At 50.3% G+C, this 20,386-nt stretch overlaps 2 protein-coding genes across 2 annotated transcripts; one reads left to right on the top strand and one right to left on the bottom strand.

Annotated features, from left to right (window-relative positions):
• The first annotated feature begins 5,191 nt into the window (after positions 1-5,191).
• LOC128721096 (putative ankyrin repeat protein RF_0381) lies at positions 5,192-6,103 on the top strand. The gene has a single exon (XM_053814814.1). The coding sequence runs from the start codon at positions 5,192-5,194 to the stop codon at positions 6,101-6,103; it is 912 nt and encodes a 303-aa protein (XP_053670789.1).
• Positions 6,104-6,644: 541 nt separating this feature from the next.
• On the bottom strand, positions 6,645-19,961 carry LOC128723648 (protein Skeletor, isoforms B/C). The gene is made up of 8 exons (XM_053817413.1): positions 19,901-19,961; positions 14,056-14,211; positions 13,613-13,960; positions 12,848-13,107; positions 10,570-10,669; positions 9,796-10,491; positions 9,537-9,730; positions 6,645-9,282 (listed from the first exon to the last, which is right to left on the bottom strand). The coding sequence occupies exons 1-8, from the start codon at positions 19,959-19,961 to the stop codon at positions 6,913-6,915; spliced, it is 4,185 nt and encodes a 1,394-aa protein (XP_053673388.1). The 3' UTR covers positions 6,645-6,912.
• Positions 19,962-20,386: the final 425 nt, after the last annotated feature.

Raw genomic sequence — 20,386 nt, 5'->3', positions numbered from 1 at the left:
GTTGAAGTGTTTTGAAACTTTCATTTAGTACGTTGTACAGTGCACTAGAAATAAACTGAAGCTCCAAAAAATGGTACCACAAAATATAATACATTTTTCCAAATAATCAACAAATGAATTTTGAAACAAACGTTGCATTTGCAGCTCGTAATCAATCATAGATTACAAAATGCATTTCTGAAAAGAGATAAATATAGCTTGAGAAAAAGTCCGTACACTCTTCAACTATCAACATTCATAATTTAAGGTTTAAAATTTAAAGCAATCATCGTTAGCAAACGCTATCCCCATCCACGTTAGCCACACAACCATACTCATTGCAGCTGTGAAGAGGCTTTCTCCAGAGGTTAATAAAGACCACCCGTTCCAGCCAGCCGTTACTAAAGCGGTACGCTACATTTATAACCCATTATTTAAATGTCTGCACCGATATCACCATAATCAGCTGGCGAGATATTACCCACCCGAAGAAACACCCGCCCTAATTGCCATTTGCCGTAAAACGCGCTTAATTCATTGATCTTAATTTATTCAATCGACACATCCAACCAACACACCCGCCAGAGTGGGCTGTTTATGGCTGTATTTGTCTTCCTGGAACTCGCCAACCCCGAAATTTCGAAAACTCGATCCCCGTGCGGCTCCTTACGCACCGTTCCAGGACTTTCATGGTGCTGAAACGAATGCTTCTGGTTATGGTTAGCAACATTATGCCCACCCATGGATGAGTTCATTTATTATCTGCAAACTGGAGCGCTCGACCCACTTATCAAATTGAAGGTCACTTTCACCCAACCCCAGGGTGGGTGCGATCTAATCACCAAACCATGCGAACCACTTTAGAGAGTGACACCGCACAAAACAGGCGAACGGTGCAGAATAAAGAACGTAAACTAACGCACACACGCACTCAGCCACACATTCTGGCAGCATATTTTTAGCAGCGGTTTGCTTATCGGTTTCCCCGGTGGAAAACGATGGAAAGCGGGCAAGGGTGAACCTTTTCCCTCTGCCAGAACAGATGTATTTTATGCAAAAAGGGTTACAGCAGCACAAGCCCCGGCTAGAAGTAGACCATTTCCATCCCACCAATAGGACCCTTTGGCTCGTTTTCAGCCCTCTCGATCGGTTCCACACGCCAATCGATAGTGGGGTAGGATTTTGGTTGCACCCAAGGTCGGGATAAGCCCCGGGCCGAGCCAGGATTAAATCGGATTTGGTGCGGCACTTTGGAGATGAACTTTTTAGTTTGTTTATTTTTTTTTGTTTTCGCCAATACCATTAAAAACATTCAGCAACGCACACGACAGGGTGGTACAGTGTACAAGCCCGCGTACAGGGTGGTTCGTTTGAGCCGGTGATGAAATGTTCCGTAAACGTAATTTCATTATCATGAAAAAGGATATTATTCACCTCCTGCTGGCGGGACGCTTGGGCCCACCCGGTACCTGGAAGGATGCAATCATAAACAATTTCACTCTCTCTCTCTCCCTCTCTCCCACATCGATGCTTTTCCCGCGTTATCACCCATGTAGACACCCGCTTTGGGGGTGTCTAATTTAATGGCATTTTCCATCGCACCGGTCAAAGTGCATGGTCCACCTCGAGGGGTCTTCACGCTGGGTGTTTAATGAACGGTCGAAGGTGCAGAAACAAAACAACACCGCCATCGACGGGCTCGGAGCGCTAAATTGATACCGGTGGGGGCGGTCCACGCGCGCATAAATAACAACCCGGCCATATTGGTTGGCTGAGGGCAGGAATAACTTCTCCTGCACATACATACACACACACACACACACACACACACATACAGCCACTCGTAAAGTCGAGGCCAACGACGGGATCGGACTCGACGGAAACGGACGGAAGGATACGACAATATAAAGCAACCTCCATTCGTTACAGGCAGATAAAAAACACGTGCAAGTGTGTGTGTGTGAGGGGCGCGTTTATCTACCTTCTTTTTTTTCTTTTTTCTACAATAACAACAACAACAACAACGCCATCAAATGCCCTCCGGTCGATAGCACCGGGGGATCCCGGCGTCGCTCGAGTGGACGAAAAGGAAAACCCCAACAACCCCTAGCGATGATGGTCATCTTCAGCCAGGATCAGGTAGCGTCCCAACGCGAAGCCGCGAAACTTTTGCGATGTAACGAACGAAATTACGACCACCGACCACCGACCACCTCATTCATCCAGATCGGGTGAGCTGAACCCAACATAAACACATTCTAGTTTAATGCCATATTTACGATGTCGGCGTGGCGGTCCGGCACACATACGTACACGGTGGGTGGAAAGCGATCCGGCATACAAAATTGCGAAATTTAATGCGCTCACTTTCCCGGTGCGCTCACTTGCCCATGTACATGGGCAATGGCGCTAAAGCTCGCCCGTTAAAATGGCCCCCCGTTCGAGTAGCCCCCCTAAAAGGGGGTTTCTTTTCGTTTATTTTCTTGTTTTCCCACCCGTCGAAAAGCTCGCCGGTGGAAGGGTTCGCTGGCGAGCAAAATCAATTTCGGGCAAAAACGTTCGACCCGTGTGAGCGAGAAAGCGAATGCGCCTTATCAAAGCAGGCATATGCCGGCTTTGGGGCCGATTTCCGCCCCCGCGAAAAAGGGAGCACCGTTGCCGGCAAAAGGCGTCAATTTGAGAGCGCTTTCGGAAGTGAGCATCCCCATGGAAACCGGTGAGGGCGTCGACATGCCCCAGAAACCGGGTGGAAGGAAACGAATTTTTCTCTATTTTCCAGTAAATTTAAGCTGTCAACCACGACCCGGGGACAGTAAATCATTGCCCAGCTAGCGCCGCCTGGTGATGGAGCCGCCTGGTGTCCAGTGTCCAGCGGGTGGGCGCGTGGTGGGTTAGGACAACGCCACAACAACAAAGGTAATAACAAAAAAACCCCTACGGGAGCTGAGATTCCGACGTAAAATATCAGCTTTTAAGTTGGGAATGGTTTATGGAACGGTTGGGAACACGACCGCGAGGTGACATTCAACGGGGTTCACGAGGGATGGTTTCGTCCTGGCGACACACACACACACACACGCGCTTGTCTCAATAGACGAGGTAGTGCATGGATCTTCCAAACGCACATCAAACACACGCTGCTACTGTCCGGAGCGAGCGATAAGACCGGAAGCATACCGAGATGCGTCCGGTTTCGTTCGGTTCACTTGCTGCCGAACAGATCATTGTCACGCGCCATATCCGGTGCCCGGTTCCGGTGCAAAATGAAGATAAACCTTGACCGATCGCCGTGACGATGATGGCAGACGACAAAGCCGACAACGGAACACCGATCGAAGGGCATCCTTGTCTTCTCCGGAGGTGCACGGTTGGCACGCAAAAGGCCAACTCACAAACAGGATACGGTACGCTCATGGGGCGGAAATTTACCACTCAACTGCAGCATGTGTGTGTGTGTGTGTGTGTGTGTGTGTGTGTGTGGGTGTTTGTGGAGAAACAGGGAGAGAGAGAGGGTGTGTGGTGTTGGTTTATGAAACGGAAACCTCACCCTAAATACCGTCCAGGACCTTCAAGAAGTCCTTCAAGCACCGATGGTGGTCTGGGAAGACGTTTAATTCTGGCACCGGAAATTAGGACGACACGAACTCGCCTCGGATGCTGGACAAATTCTACGAAAACTCAGGCACTGCCTTCAGGCGTGTCTGAACACACGACACACACACACGTGTGCGTTCGCTTTCACCCCCACCCAATTGAGTTATCGCCCGCCGGCGCACAACACACGCCGGCTGTTAAATATGCGTTTCAATTACAGCTGTCCCGCCGGATGTGTAATGCCTGCCGCTCGGAAGCAATTAGAGCCAGTCGGGGAATGAACGCACCCGGTTCCGAGCCGGAAACTGGCCAACCCGTGACCACGTGAAGACGGCTTAAACCGGCCGATGATAATGAAGATTGATCGGGACTACTTTTTCTCCCCATGACGGTTTCGTGGTTCACCTTTCCAAAAGGGGGCGCTAAACGAGGTCGCAGAAAACTCGAGAAACCCTTCACCGTCGGTCGACGGAATCAATCCTTTATCGCCGCGGGCCATGTGACGTCCTTCCGCTCAAGGACGAACTCCCTCCTCCGTGAAAAGGGGCTAGATAAAAAATAGAAGTGGAGAGAAAAAAAGAGCACAACATAAACATTATATACATTATTGCAGGGTAAAAGTAAACGTTGCCATCCGGGCTTGGCATCGTCACGCTAGGGCGAGTTTCGAAGGTACCCTTCGACGGACGGGTTGATCCACTTGATCCTGGCTTCGTCTGCCCGTCTGCGCGAACGCAAGGCGTGAACCGGGCAGGCGCTATCGGAGTGCGTGACGCTAGGCGGAAGAATATTGATTGAGGGCTGCGGTGTACATAATTTACACTCCATTTGCTCGCCGGCTCGTTTGTCGGGGAGGCACAAAAAAGGGGTTTTTGGAGTCCTTGGCGGGCGATAAATCATCGCCGCAAAGTGCGCAAACTTGTCTTTCCCGCAAAAGATAGAGATAGACGGGGAAAGAGAGCCTTGTTCGGTGGTGCTTGAATCAGAGAAACTTTGCCGTTCGGGTAAATTTTCGTCAGATTCGTTCGAATGCGTATTTAATTATACAGCAGTTTGGGACGGTTAGAGCCGGTTCGAAGAAAAATTTGATATAAAACTTAGCCCCAATGAGATTGGCTCGGAGCAGATGAGATCTATTTGATAGCACTTGCGGCGAAATAGAAAGGGGGGTGTGGGCGATCAACCAGCAGCTGCTCAAATTATGTTAGCTAGTCATGCTGTTTCGTAAAAGATAATTCAATCAAGTGGAACTTTGTACGCACCAAATTACTACAAGGATCATTTCGCCGCGTTCGCATCATCGTACCATTTCAGTTAGGTTCGTATGTCAATATTGTTAACATTAAACTTTATTTTTCAATTAATTCATCAATTATAAATAATATCCCGTAAGCAATAATTTATTAAACTTTAAAAAATTATCCCGTCTCTTCTATTGCTGCCCTTTTGTCTACGTGAGAAAGCTTACTCACCGTGAACAGTAGATGAGTTGCTCACTCATAGTGACCATCATGGCTCACTCACTTTCACCGTCTCACAATAACAAGACGTAAGTGCGTTTGTTTGCTTGACGACTCCCTAACAATCGACAAAACAACGTCACCAAAACAGTTGCAAAATGCCGCCAAAGGTGCTCGCATCAGACGACTGGTTCGAAGTCGTCCTGGTCAAACAGGGCACGTCCGCCATCAGCTTCCGGTGGACATTCCACAACCCGCTCGATGTGCCGTACGATCTGTTTAAGGTGGAAAAGTGCTACAGTGTAAAGCGAGATCGTTGGGACACGGTCTATTGGGGCGCCGACACCAACCTAACCGTGAGGTATCTTGAGCAAAATCTCTGTTACTCATTCCGAGCCAGCATTCTACATCAACCTTCAGACGGAGCCAACTTCCATTACGCCTACCAATCGCCTATCTTCAAGGCATGCACACTTCCAAACGTACCATCCACCATGGGTCTGTATCGGGCGGTCAAAAAAGGTCAACCATCCTTAGTTCGTCGGCTTCTTCACACCCGTCCTGAACTAGTTGATGTGCCCGTTCACGGTGAAACCTTCCTGTATAGAGCCGTTCGTAGTGGCAGCCCGGAGCTGGTGAACGCACTACTCGATGCCGGTGCCAATGTCGACCTGGGCGTACCGGACACACGAGTCACACCGCTCCATTTGGCGGTGTACCAACGCAACTTGACGCTAGTGCGACTCCTCATTGAACGAGGTGCCAACGTGCAGGCACAAAACTGCGTCGGTATGACCATCGGTCACTATGCGATCGATGCCGATGATGCCGCCATGGTGAAGTATGTGCTGACGTTGGGCATTAGTCCGGAAACGCGTGACCGGTGTCAGTGGACGCTCATTTTTCGGGCATTGTACATGCGCGTGTCCGTTGATATCGTGCGGCATCTGCTGGAGCGTAAGTGTCGATTGAAGGTAAAGGATCGGTTGCGGCTAAATCCACTGTACTATGCTCAGATCTGGGGCCAGGAGGAAGTCCTGCGATTGTTGCGGAGGCGACTTAAGATTTGATAACACTCGGCACTCGATGGTGGGTAGGTGAGTGCGAACATTCTGAATGTGTCTCAAAAGTGAGTTGTTTCACTTTATTTTTAGGCAATGTAATCGTCCACAAAAACTCTCGGAATCATAACCAGCGGCTTCTGCAGAAAGAGCAAGCTTTGTACCACCGGATGTGCACATTTGAAACTATTTGGATTTATATTACAACGTTGCAATTGAGTGATGTTTCTAAAAAGCAATTGAATGAACCTAAAAATCTTGAATTCCATCCATCAAGACTGAAGGACACAACTTTTCATGGCAAACGATTTAGGAAGTAAGAAATAAAAGGTTTTAAAGGTGTAGGTTTTAAAGGTGAACACATCTTCGCCATGTTTGTTTCTTCGGAGTTCTCTAATTGTACATGTCGCACGGTTATTTCTCGATTTGCGTCAGCACCATTGCACCACCATTTTGGATTAATAAACCATACAGAGCCAACATATATAAACACTCACTTCGTAAGATGCTCATGGCGAAATCAAACTAACACCACCTGGTTTTTGTTAAACGATTATCAACTTTATTTACAACCCACAACGAAAAGATCCTGCACGCGCGCGAGTCTCTTCCGACGTCGACGAAAGACGAGCGTCCTTAACCTAGCGCGTCTACCGCGGACACATCCTAAAGGTCCTTAAATTCCAAAAAACGGGCACTGTTCGCCCATTCGCTTCCTTCCGCGTTGCGTGCTTAAGTAAAATGCTACCCCTATCGGCTTCCACATCAATCCTCGTTTCTTCCTATAATACTGCACCCCTCGGATCCCCCACCGTCTTCTATAACCCCACCGTTCGTCGGATCATGATCACGCTGCACAGCAGCACCAATCCAGCGCTACTCCAGCATCGGGCGCCTCCACCGGCCGCCATTTTCGGCTGCCAACCATCGTCGTGGCTGTCTCCCTGGTGATCCGGGTGGTGATGAGGTGATCGCTTGTTGCGTCCACTTCGCTCCATCTCCTCTTCGTCCTCTTCCGAGCCCTCGTACGCAGCCGTCTGATCGTCGCGATCACTTGCGGTCGGTTTCACGATCGCGAGCCGTGTTGAGATCGCTCCTGAAGCAGGTCCAGCCACTCCATTCAATTCAGCACTCTCGTGGGCGTTAATCCCACCCGGAAGCAGTGGATTGGCGTATTCCGACACCGGTGGCTGAACTGGGCTTGAACCACGCGTTCCATAAATGGCGGCCGTGTCAGGCGCGAGATAAGCCGCGATCGGTCCGTATTGAGGCGTTTCACGCAACAACTGCTCTACTCGAGAGCCTGATCCAACAGGGGGCAGTGGTTCACTCTGGTGTGCCGCTGCTGCTGCGACACTTCCGGTCGGTCCGTCTAACATCGACACATCCAGGACGGCTTTACCGTCGAACGAGACCACGGATGAACCATCGCTGCCAATTGGTGGAAGGTAGAATGGATCAGTACGTTCACTAGCACCCACTACGTCGGCTGTCTCGTCTGGCAGGATCTCGACGTTGCGTCGCGTTGATCCTGATGATCCTGTCGACGCTGCGGACGCCGATCCTGCAGCCGCCGCCGGTTTAACGTGTGCCATCGCCATGCTGTCAAGCGGAGACGGAATAAACATCGGCTCAAACGCTTGCCGTACCGGTTCGTCCTGACCGTGGATCATGAGCGCGTCACTCTCGATCGCTTCGTCGATGTCATCGTCCTGACGGCGCAGGAACCCGTGTGCGCGATTGTCCTCAAACTCACGATCGTAATCGTCCTTACGGCGATAGATTGGCCGGAAGCCACTCTCAACCACAACCGAGCTGGGTTCGAATCCATGATTCGCAGCCAACGCACTCAGTGGGCCCTTAAACTCAGCACCTCCATCATAGGGCGTCTTGAAGATCGGTTTCACGATCGGCTTTCCCGGCGCATCCTTGATGGGTTTGGTGTGACGAACCGGCAACGTGATCGGACCTGGTTCGTTCTTCTTCAGGCTCATCGTCAGGTGCGGTGGCATATCGGGCAACGCGAATGGAGGTCCTGCTGGAGATCCGGAAGCGACACTAGCGCCACCTACCGGTCGCTGTTCGGACGTAACGGGTGCGATTTGTTTCGGAGGTTTCGCTACCATCATCTCCACCGATGGACCCTTGCGGAAGGGTTTGATTTCGGTCGGTTCACCAAGCAGCAGGATCGGTGCGATCGCTTTGATCGGCATCTTGCCTTTCGAGACGAACGGGCGCATAAGCGGTGCGACTGGTTTCTGGTAGTGGTTCACGATCATCGACGGTTGTGGAATGACAAAAGGTCTCGTTGGTCGACTACTAACACCGTTTGTCACTGGGCGTCGTTCGATACCGATCGGACGACGTACGGGTAGCTTAACTGGGCGGAACATTGGTCCACTGTTTGGAGGACGCAGGTACACCGGTAGACCCGAGGATGAAAGGATCGGTTTGACAGATCCCGGATATGGTGGTGGTGGTGGATGTCGATGTCCTACAGGACCCACCAAGTACCCTGGATGACCCGGATGCAGGTGTTCCAGGTGATGGTGATGATGATGCGAGTGCTGATGCGGTTGCTGTTGGGATACAGTCTGATTGACACCCTCGACCGTCTGGTTAGCACGCAGCTTTTCCTCGAGTTCTTCAGCCGCTCGAATACCATCTTCGATGATGCGCGTCATCTCAGGGTTCTCTTCCAAATCGATGTCGAATGTCGGCTTCACGTCCGCGTTCATCTTGTGGTGCTTGATCAGGTCCTGTTCGTGTTTCTGCAAGAAGTTCTCGTGCTGTTGCAGGAAGTTGTCCGCCGGCAGTACCTTCGATTCGTGCCGGATCGACTCCTCCACTGAGATACCTTCGTTTGGTTCAACGAACACCTCATCCAGCTCACTCGGTTGCGCCACATCACAAGCATCGTGTACGTTAATACGCCACCCAAGATACCGGTGCGTGAAGCACTGGTAGTAGACCGTATCGGGTGTGTCCGCATCTGGCGTCCAGGTGATGATGCCAGGTTCGCCTACGTCACATTTGAGCGACAGACTACGCTGGTAGGCTCCAAATGATGGGTACTCGTCCGCCGGCGGTCCATCGAGATTCGGTGTCCAGTTACACAACCGACCTACTCCCGTCGGTAGCAGCTTGCCATTACGGCTGCGGTGTACTCCAGCGAATATGCGAATATTCTACAGGACAGTGGAAAGGAAGAAACAGTTTGATGATAAAGAAACGTCACCTCTCCGCAATCAGTAGCTCAAATGAACAAAAAAGGACGTATTCGATTACGAACTAACCCGTACTTCTTCCATGGAAGTACGTTACATCCTGCTCTAACTACCACTTATAGCGAGAAGATCGTTCAATAAAGCTGTTCTAGATGCATACTCCTTTAGCTACCGCTACACTTCTTAATCTGATCCATAACCAAGAAATAACGTACCTTGCGATCTTCGTCCGACTGATGCTCGTACCCACCAACAGAGTCGTCCGTGATGTAGAAGGGATGATACTTGGCCGGAACGTTCGGATCATGACCACCTTCGACCACGAACGTGTACGTCTTGCCGCGCACCACATTGATCTCCGGAATAAGCAGCCCATTGATGTACCAGGACAAACCCCATCCGACGTGACCTGCGGAGATTCCAAACAAAACCCGGTTAAGTACAGCTGATGTTCCACAAGCCTTCATCCCGTACCTGTAATAGCTGGATAACCCTGTTTGCCACCAGTTGGACCCATCTGCGCGTAGAACACACCATCATCCGGTTCGTCACACTGGATTGGAGGAATATCCCACGCACCAGGTTTTGCCGGAGGTCTCGCCGTTGCTGGCTGATGTGGCCGCTGTGGTTGTTGCTGGACGCTGTTGCCGGTGTCCTCGCGCCTATTACCTCCACCGTACGCTCCCGACGACGACGACAACTTCTGAGGTTGTTCGGGTTGTTTTTGGTCAGATTCCGGTGTCGGACAGTTCCAGAATGGCTGACGGCCAAAGTCGACCAGCTTATCACCGCGCAAGTAGTGCGAATGGTACGACACCTCATAGCGTTGGTTGAGTGGACCAACGGCCCAAACGATCGCCTGTGACGCATTCGTGTACACCGGCAGATCGAGATGATCCGAAGCACGTAGAGGCCGCTGATACGTCACGATCGAGTATCCATTCACCATGGCTGCGTTCAACAGCCGGATCGAGTTGCTACTCTCGGTAATGCGCGTATCCGGACAACTTCCTCGGCCTCCTGAGCACTGCGATTTCGCGTCGAGATAGTAGTCCTGTGCGTATCCCTTGCCGGTGGCTTTGTCCACCCAAACAACTGCAACATCTGCGCCCACCATCTGGCTCTGTTGTGGATTGGGTGACACACCGAACGACATGTACTCGCCATCATCTGCGTGGGTAGAATGGGTGAGTGAAAAACATGCCACATGGACGGATGTTCGGGGTTGTGTTCTCACACACTACCTACCCAACTTGGCGACCAGCTGTACGACGACACTCTCTCCAGCGACGGCCCATCGCACCTCAAACGCCAGCTCATCCAGCAGGACCTCACAGTTTAGCTTCGACTGTGGAAGAGAACAAAATCCGCCCAGGATGGAGCAAAACAGGAATCCAAACGAGAGAGTCAGTCAGTCGTCTAGATCATCTCGATCCGGTTCGTACGCATTGCAGGTTTCAGACAATCGCAGGAACTATTTACGAAAGCGCAAAGCATGCACTCCAACGGAACACACCTAAAGCCCGTTTTCATCTCTAGCCCACGCCCGTTATCTGTCAAACTACTTGCAGCCGTTAGTGTGGAAAGGCAAACTTCAAAGGCTATTTACAATCGCGCCCATTGTTAGGCCGATCCACCGCTAGGGTTAGCTTTGTTCCGCACACCAAACCGTTCGTACTTACGCACAACACGAACGAAGCACCTCTCGAGAACTCGAGCGCATAGTATCGACACCCGGCCCGGTTCCACGCCGCCATTGACGCACCAATTATTTACACACAAAAAAACAATCACCATTCGCTATTCTTCTCTCGTGCGCAGTTCATTTTTTCCGCTAATTTGTCCACACTAACCAAGCTGGCCGGTGCAATTGCTGCGCTAATTGCTCGACCATCCGGCCAGTTCCGCTAGACGCCTGATAAGTGACAATACCGGGTTCAATGACCTGCGCGCCGTCAGGCTTGCGTTCGCTACGGAATGTCATTCGCTGCGGCGTCTCGGACGACCGGAACCGGGCCGTGCATTCTTCTCGCGCAGTCTGCCGATTACCTTCCGTGCCTTGGCGTGGCGTGGAGACGTCGATTTTGTTTTTCCACCGCTTCTTCTCGTGTGCCTGGTTGCTTTGATTGTCACCTTGAAAGTTGTTCCGCCATCGCGCTTGAATTGTCTGTCGCCCTTCACTCTCGGGGCGCAAGACACAAAAGCGCGTCGGCCATGCTTTCTACGTTTGCATTTCTCCGAGCGCGCGACTCGCGGTTGAGCATTTTCCGCCGTCTGAGCCGTGACGGCGAAGGGATGTCGGCTTAATTACATGTTAGTTAGTTGGTTCTTTTTATTGCTTCGTCTTCTTCTTGTGATACCAGATCGGTTAGAAAAGGAAGGGTTTTGTTTTTTTGTCGCTTTGTTCAACGCTGGTGGGAAAATTATGTACAACCGGATGCAGTTTTGGGTTTTATTATTCGCTAGCCATTTTTATTCGCTTTCAAACTCAAACTTTCATCATCATTCTTCAGCCGTATGGAACCAATGCAGGAAGTCTTAATTTGAGGAAGTCCAAAATTCAATCGTCGTCCCACTGTGGGGTCCGTATTTTTCGTACCATTATCGAAATCGTTTGGATTACTAAGCTTTTGTTAAAGTTGTCTAGCAGTGCTTCTTACAGGTTAAGTTATTTTTTGTCGATGTAATTTGAAATTGTACAGCAAATATAAAAACTAAAAACTTTCCACATACTCCCTAAAGATACTCTAGATCATTTACAGCTAAGAGCCCTAACCGACCGTCCTAGCGCGCGTGATTTTTACGATATTAAATAGCCATTTTCGATCACCATCCATCCCATCGCCGCACATTTACTGCGGGTGGACCCGTGATCAGCCTGACCACTGGGCCGACCTTACACGAAACGCGATCGCTGCAAACGAGAGTAACAGTTCGGGAAAAGCGTGAAACCAGAGTGGCGCTAGCAAAAACAGATCGTCACGAATAGTACTGCTGCAGCGCGAGCACTCGACCCATATGAGGGAGGATGTTTTAATGAAACTGAATCACCCGAAAAAAAACACCACGACGCATGGAATGCATGAGCTTTTTCTCTTCTTCTCCATCTCTCTTCTGTGTGAGAATGAAATGTCCTGCATGGTTCGATCGATGCTGCATTAACCTTATCTATGCGCTAAGGAGTGAGTCAATGGATGTGGTTGAGGTGCAGATATAGGATGACGATTACGTGAGCCTGCTATGGTACACCTTGGGTGAAGTTGGTTCGAGTGAGTGAGAAGTGAGACACAAAGACACAGAGTGGTCAGTAGGTGGGCATGAAGGTGAGTTGAGTGGTGCACCCGAAACCCTGTTTTTCCCGGAAAATGTTCGTGCATCGGCTCTGCTTATGTTATCGAATTTTCCCAATTTGTGGGGGAATGAAAGCCCACTCCAGGAGCTATCTCTAGAACAGCAATGAGCCAACGTAGTCGAGCACCCCACCGGAGCTCGCGGTAGGTTTACGCCGCCGTGTTCCCGTATTTACCTGCGGGCTGATCCCGAGCATCTTCAGCGATGGTGGCACGTTGATCTGGTCCGGGATGCGTACGTGTCCGAAATCGACGGTGAACGCTTCACACCACACGCCAAAGTGGCCAATGTCGAACACGGTCAGGTCACCTGGCAGCGTCAGGACGATCGTTTTCTTGTCGTACCGGCGCAGTGGCGTTTCCTTGCCGTTTTCGTCCGGGATGCGGATGCCCTGCGAGGTTGGAGCGGCACCACGGCCCACCCAAAACTTGGCATCTGTCGACGAGCGGGTGTAAACGGAAGCAGAAGGTATTCATTTTCATGTAACAAAAGCTCGAATTTAAGGAAGAATAATTGGAAACAGACATCGTGTTTAAAGGAAAAGATTTTCAGTTCTATTTGATTGTGAAATCCTTTAGCTAACTTGTTTTAATGCATCAAAAGCTAACTGAAACACTGTTTTCAACCATCATAAAACAGAAATACAGTTATTTGTTACGTAAACTGGGTGATGATTGTTTTCTCAGTAAAGAAAGATGTCATAAAGCATTAAATCTCTGCCAAGATGTAATAAGACATTAAATGGACATGCAAAAGGGTAATAAGACGTGTTTAGTGTGTCTGAGTCAGCAGCGCTAATTCACCCCGATCCTTCGTAACTCACAAGACTGTCTCTTCTCACAATAAACGTCGTTTCGCGTACGTAACGTCGCGTTAAAGCTCCAGAGATAAAAACGAACCATAAATCCCCTTTTCAGCTACAACTGACTCGCCTACTTACCGGGTGCTTCTCCATCGTAGCTAAAGTTCGGTATGAGCAACGTCTGCGCATCCACAATCACGATATTATCCGAGGCAACATCATGCACACCACTCAAACCAGCGATCTTCGTCGGGCGTGGAAAGTCGAGATCGTTCCGGATCTGCACGTCACCAAAGTTTACCGAAAAGTCATCGCACCACACCGAGAACCAGCGAATATCTCGCAGGGTCTTGCCCTCCGGCAATGACAGCGTAATGTCCTCACCACGATATCGTCGCAGGACCCCAGCCCGGCCACGTTCATCCCGCAACCGGTGGGCACCCTTATTGCTGGGGGCTCGTGTGTTGCCCACGTAGAAGTAGGCCGCTGAAGAACGAGAGTAAGAGAGAGAGAGAGATCGCGTGTTGAGGGTGAGGATCACAACTCCCTTGAGTAACCGACTGATGTCTGAAGGAACCTACCTGGACCTTCACCGTCGTAGTTGAAGTTCTTCAAGAAGATCGTCCTCGCGTCAACGGCGTACACCGATCCAGACACGGCATGATGCAGCTCAGAAAGATCACCGATCTTCGTGCCGTAGTAGCCCTGTAGGGCGGCGACCTGTCCCGCTAGGAAACCTGCAGAAGAAGAAGAAAGGAAATTGAATGCGCCGCGCGAGAACTTTTGTCAACGAACGGTCCGCCAGAGACCCGAGCCAATTGCACCGGTGGGCGTCAGAAACCGGTTCCGGGTTTTAAGCGCTGGTAAAAGGTTCGCGCTTTGTGGAGCAAGCGTGGATAAATTGGATTTTCCCTTTCGTCGCCTTTCGCTCAAACACGCTTTGGAATTTGGGGCTGGCCATACACCCACCGGCAAGCGAGGAAAAGAGAGCTAGTGAGTGTGAGTGAGAGAGCCTCGGGACAGCATTAATCTACCCCATTCGAGCAACCCGAAACCGAGAAGGCTCCCAACTGCCCACGGGGCGAATTCTTTCACCCCAGCTCCGGTGGACGGAAGGAAAGCAAATCACTTTCGTTAGCTTTCTCGCGCGTTTTAGCGAGCAAGGGCAGACTGAAGCGTCCGGTGGTTTTGATTGAAGGCGCGTTCGGTCGTTAGGAAGGGCCCGAGATCGTAAATCGTCCCCGGCGATGGATGGAGGTTTTTCTCGACCGCACTGAAGCCATCGTTTCCAGGTGAGAGAGATGAAGGAAAACAAAGAGGCCATAGCCGCAAGAGGCACACGTACATACGTTGATTGATTGGCCGCTAATGGTGGTGTGGAATGCGCCTTCTGGAGGCCTGGACTTCCGAAACCCGCGTGCGATAATTAACCACGCGGTCGGGTCGTGTGAAAAACCCTCGAGATCGGACACCGGTTAACCAGGCGACAAGCGAAAGGAAAACAAAAGTGACTTTTCCTCCGGCCCAACGCGATCTTTTCTGCCCTTCGCAAACAACCAGATGGTGGATGGTGAAAGTTTTGGCCACAAATCCCCCAAAAAAAGTCTGTCCATCGACCTTATCATCGACTGACAGATCGGTGGATCGTAATTTATTCGGGATAGGAAAGCACCCTGTGCTCGAGAGGCACGTCCGTGGAGCGTAAATGCTCGTTCGTTCAAGGCCGTGGCTTACCTTCGAACCTTTCAAAGTGCCAATCGGTGAGGTTTTTTGGCACACGTATTTTTCTTTTTTTTTTTTTTGCAACAAAGCTCCCTCTCCAGCAACGATTGGTATGAATAAAATTCGACAAGAAACCCACGGTGACCATTGATGGTCGGGTGACGTTGTGGCTTGCCTCATCGTTCGACAGGCGCTGTCATGAAGCGGTAGCAAAAAAAAACAGAATATGGGCAAACATCCATATTTGCGTTGCGTCACGGTTCGTAAGGTTACGCAATGAGGCCACGCGAACGATCCTGGCCTGGGCATTTAGAGGAGTCGTTCTCGTCAGCGATCGCTACGACGGTGCAGCTGATGCATCCCGGCTTGGAGGGATGGAATTTATATTTTAAAACTGCAAGACAGCGAGACAGACCTGTTGGAACCTGAAAGTGTGCTACCTTTCCTGGACTGTAATTTACTTAGTTCGAATGGCGCTACATTTCATTGGACGAAAAGCCGACATGTGGGAGAGACATGAATAATTTCTCATGCCCAACATAAAGCATCTATCTGCTCGTTTTTCTGCCGGGTTTTTTTTTTCAAGAGCTAGGTTTTTTACGCCAAGATTAGCCACACAGAGTGACAACCAACTGCCAAGCTACTGCTCCATTACGTGCCGCAGGAAGCTGGAGCCCTTATGCAAGATCTTGTCTTTAAACTGCATCATTACGATGGCCGGATGGTGGTAGGTCTAAGCAAATAGCGCTAACCCTTCGTAACTCGTGATCATTCGGATCGTACGCAGAATAAAGCGAGCAGTATAGTGATCCAAAGTACCGTTACTATTTATCGCACAAAGTAAGCATAAGTATATACTTCAATTTTATGAATTTCCAATGTTACGGTGTTCCGATGACTTGCCTTCCAACACTTTCCTTTGTTTTAACACTGCCTTAAAAGTGTCATCGTTTTTTTTTTCTCTATTTGCCAGTGAAAAAATAAATGCCCCAAAAGACACTTTTCCCTCACGGTAGGAACGAAAGCGAAAGGGAAACCTTTCTCAGCCCCACTTCATCCACGCATGAGGGCTAATTTTTGTCGTTTTCAGTATTATTCTGCCACAAAACCCACTACCACATTTCGCGTGACACAAATCGCTCGGCAAATAGATAGCACAAGCTGTACGAAAGATTTCAACGCCGCCAAAGCGAAAGGAAACGAACCCCCCTCGGACGCGCGATCGCGACCATCGGTTTATGGTGGCTCGAATAATCTTTCTTGCAGCGTTTATGACTTCTTTTCTTTCGTTTTTTGTTTTGTTTTTAAGTGTGCTGTGACTGGTTTTTATAACCACACACACGCACGCAGGAAGCCACCAGCCTTTCACGCGAATATCACCGACGATCTTTCCTCCTCGCTAATGAAGACGGGCATTAATTGAGCACACAACGGCACACCGGGCTTGCGCGTTGAATTATGCACATTCGCACGAGCTGCGCAGCATTAAGATCTCCTGTTAGTTTTTTCTTAACTTTTTTTTTCTAATGAGCATCCAATTAAAACCGAGGGAATAAATATCGCTTTCCCACGGGTTGCGTTCGTGGGCTAGGCCTAGAATCACCGATCACCGTAATCGAATAATCGAGATGCAAATGCTCGCAGTCGCCAGCGCAAATTGTGATGCCTTTTAGAAGGAAAGAGCAAGACAATAAGCGTGTGAACAAAAAAAAATCGCACGTAATTGATACCTCAACCGTACACGAACCGGGCTAGTGAACGGGCCGTCCCGGAAAAAAATGTTATTCAATCGCAACCGATCAGGGTTCGATCGCTTGCTGGCCCCCAAAAGCCCACCGGCCTTTCCGTTCCATCCTATCGCCTATCGCCGGCAACGGTGAATCGATAATATTCTACGCAGCATAAGCCGCACACCACGACGACGACGACGGCTACGGGGCACGCACACAGGCGCGTTTGAAGCGTCGAAAAGATCATCTTCCTTACGATCAACCGCGAGCACGCGACCGCCACTCGTCGTTCGAATGGGATTAGGTTCGATCGCGTTAAGGCATGACCAAAGAGCTGTACGGTCAAGGGGAAGTGAGGAAGAAGAGAAGGGAGTGGTTAGGTGAAGGATGCAAGCTGGCAAGGAGAGTGTAAAAGAAAGAAAGAGAGAGAGAGAGAGAGAGAGAGAGAGAGAGAAAAAAAAGCGCAACCCAGCGAAACAAAACCAGCATAGCAGGGGCCAGCATTTGCATAATCGTTTTAACCTTTGATAAATAGCGGTGCCTGCCCGCGCCCTCAGTCCTACCGTACCTTGGATCGGTCCCCCCCCCTCCCTTCCCATTCTCCCCCTCCCCTCTCCACCCTTTCATCCCACTGCACTGGCTGAAGATGCACAATCCATCTTCGAACCGAAAGGTTCGCACGCGGGGCACAGCTTCGAGTCCGAGACCGGTTGCTTGACGGGTTTTCGTTGGCTTCTTGGCTAGACCGTTCTTTTCTTATTGTTCGGTTACGGGTGCCATTTTTATAGCCCCCACACGCTACTCCCGCTCTTCTGCTCGACTCTGTTGAATGAGCAAACTTTTGCACTTTTTCTTTTTCTTTTGGGAAGGTTGGGGGTGGGATTTGTGTACCGATTTCTCACAAGGTGCAGGTGACAGATGTTTTCCTTCGTATTTGGGAATTGAATCGAAAATAGCAAGCTGTTTGGCTTTGTCAACGATCAGTTCAAGTGACGCTCGTGCGAAAAAATGCGGCCTGCCCAGCGGCAGAAGTTAACTGCACAATAGATTTTTTTTGTTTGCGAGGGGTTGTAATTAATGCACCCGCAAACTCGAAACTCGAAAATCAAACGCTCACGGAGAAATCTAGGCAAATTGTGAAAAGTAGAAAATGGCTGAATAACCAGAGAAAATAAATGAATACCCATCGAAAACAAAAGAAAACAAAAAACCAAAGTATGAGCTTGATAAACGAACGACCCCATAAATGAAGCCACGGTTTTGACGAATGGATGCACATCAACGTACCAGACGCAACGTACACCCCAAAAAGGCCATAACGATCCATTCGAGTGGCTCTCCGACCCAACATATTTATTTTGCGAAGCACCACGGTTCGTCGTGTTTCGTTACCTTCCTCAAACTAACGAGATTCAGCTACACGTGAGTGGCTTAAGACGCGATCGTGCGATCAACCCGCGCCATGCCACAGACCGACCACCGTACAAATCTATGCCACCAATAAATGTAGCAGCATGTCGCCCAATTGCCCGCTATCCCCCGCCGAAGCTCCGTTGCCTTACGGGTCGCAGTAGGTACACGCGCTGAAGAAAAGAGAAATGCTTCCCCCAAAAAAAGGTACCAAAGCACGTTTTCTACCGCATAAAACATCAACAACGGCAACAAAAAGCACCCCAAAAATCCGTACAAATTGTCGCCATCGTCGGCGAGGGTTACGAGAGACACACGTAAGGGAAATGGGGCTCGTGGGAGGAGGGGGGGGGGGTGAAGGCGCCGTGTAACGCTCCAGTTCCGGTTCGGCCGAACCGCCCGGAACGCAGCCGATATTAAATTGCAAAAATCTCGCCCCAACAGCAAATGATCGAGAGAAAGAGGGAAGTAGACGAAAAAAAACAACCCCCACTCGAACCACCCTTTTTTCCCACAAAGCGGGGCCAGGGGCCAGGATTTGGGTCAAAATTTCCCTTTTCCGGAGTGTGCCAATGGGGGCTGGTGGCAGCCCGAGACGACGTGCCCGAAAACAAACAAAAAACTATGTAGCGAGCATAATTATTCAAATTCAATCCACGGCCATCTTTCGTGACCATATTTTCTGACCATCTTTCGTGCGCGTTTTTCCAAGCGCTCAGACGCTGTCCGCGTTTTTCCCGCGATATCGAGACCCCGTCGTGGCTGACCGCGATCGTGGATCGGGGTTGCCCGCAAAAAAGGGGAACGACGCCCGGGATGCCAACCGACTACTTGCGTGCGAGAAGAGTGAAATCGTGAAAGCTCTAAACGGGTAGCAACCGAGAGAGAGAAAAGCCTCACACACAACTGAGGCAGATAACCCACCGGGAGCAGCCGGGTCCGAGTGGCACGGAAAAACTGCACCACCCAGCGGCTGCGAAGTTGGCCACGGCAAAACAAATCCGAAACCGTACGCAAACCGGGCGCAAAAGTGGGCGCGCCTGTTTGGCCTGGAATATTTGGGTCTTGCCATTCCACCGAGCGCAAGGAGATGGGGTGGAAAAGGAAGAAGAGGAAGAAGAAGACAAAAAGGCGGCCATTAATGATGATAAGTAATGGAATCGACCCATCGCTTGAACTAGGGAAGCGGCACACGATAATTTGCCACCCGGATCGCCACACGAAAACCCGTGATGGAGAAGCGGATGAGGCCAAACATCGAAAGGTACCTGGGACGATCGGAGATCCGTGCGCCAGATCCGGAACGCTTCTTCCAAAACGATCGGCCACCGTCTCGATCGTGGGATGGTTTGGTGGGTTTGCTTTTCTTTTCGTCTTTTTTGTCTAGCTTTTCCCAGCGCTGCTCGAGACGTACCAACGAGACGTCCCTAATTGTGACGTCTTTACGCGCCACCATCGGCACACATTCACCGATCTCCCCGCGAGCGTGAGGTTCGCTTTTTGACCCAAATATCGAACCCGAGATGAAGGCTTCCCCTTTCGGACGCGTGAGCAAAACACTTACAGATCACCAGCAGCCGGACGGACGCGATCGCGCTCGATCGTTCGCTGTTGGTTGGCGACATCGTTCGCCCTATGTCGTGGAAAGCAAAAAACAAGAACACAAACGCTCTGCTAACGGTTGTTGCTGATGTTGTTGTTGCACTGGCCGCCCTTGAGGGCACCGCGCGAAGGAACGCGAACGGGATCGGGATCGCGATGCGAACAGGAAAAAATGTCACTTCCGCTTCGGTGAAAAACGCGGCTCACACTTAGCACACCAACGTTGGGGACTTCCGTTTCCGAGGAGGTCTGCTTATACTTCCTTCGAGAGTTGCACTGCACCGGGAGTACCGTTTTTTTTTTCGTAATGCTCGCTTTTCTTTGGATTTCCACCGTTTTTCCAAAACAAAAGCTCACTCAGCGGTACATGCACGCCTTACGCGTACCCGTCACTACACACCACAAATACGCGCGTGAGTTCCCACAGGCACACTAACACACTCACGCA

Source organism: Anopheles nili, chromosome 2 (assembly GCF_943737925.1).
Source record: "Anopheles nili chromosome 2, idAnoNiliSN_F5_01, whole genome shotgun sequence".
NCBI classification, from domain to species: Eukaryota; Metazoa; Arthropoda; class Insecta; order Diptera; family Culicidae; genus Anopheles; species Anopheles nili.
This window is presented reverse-complemented; position numbering and strand designations above follow the sequence as displayed.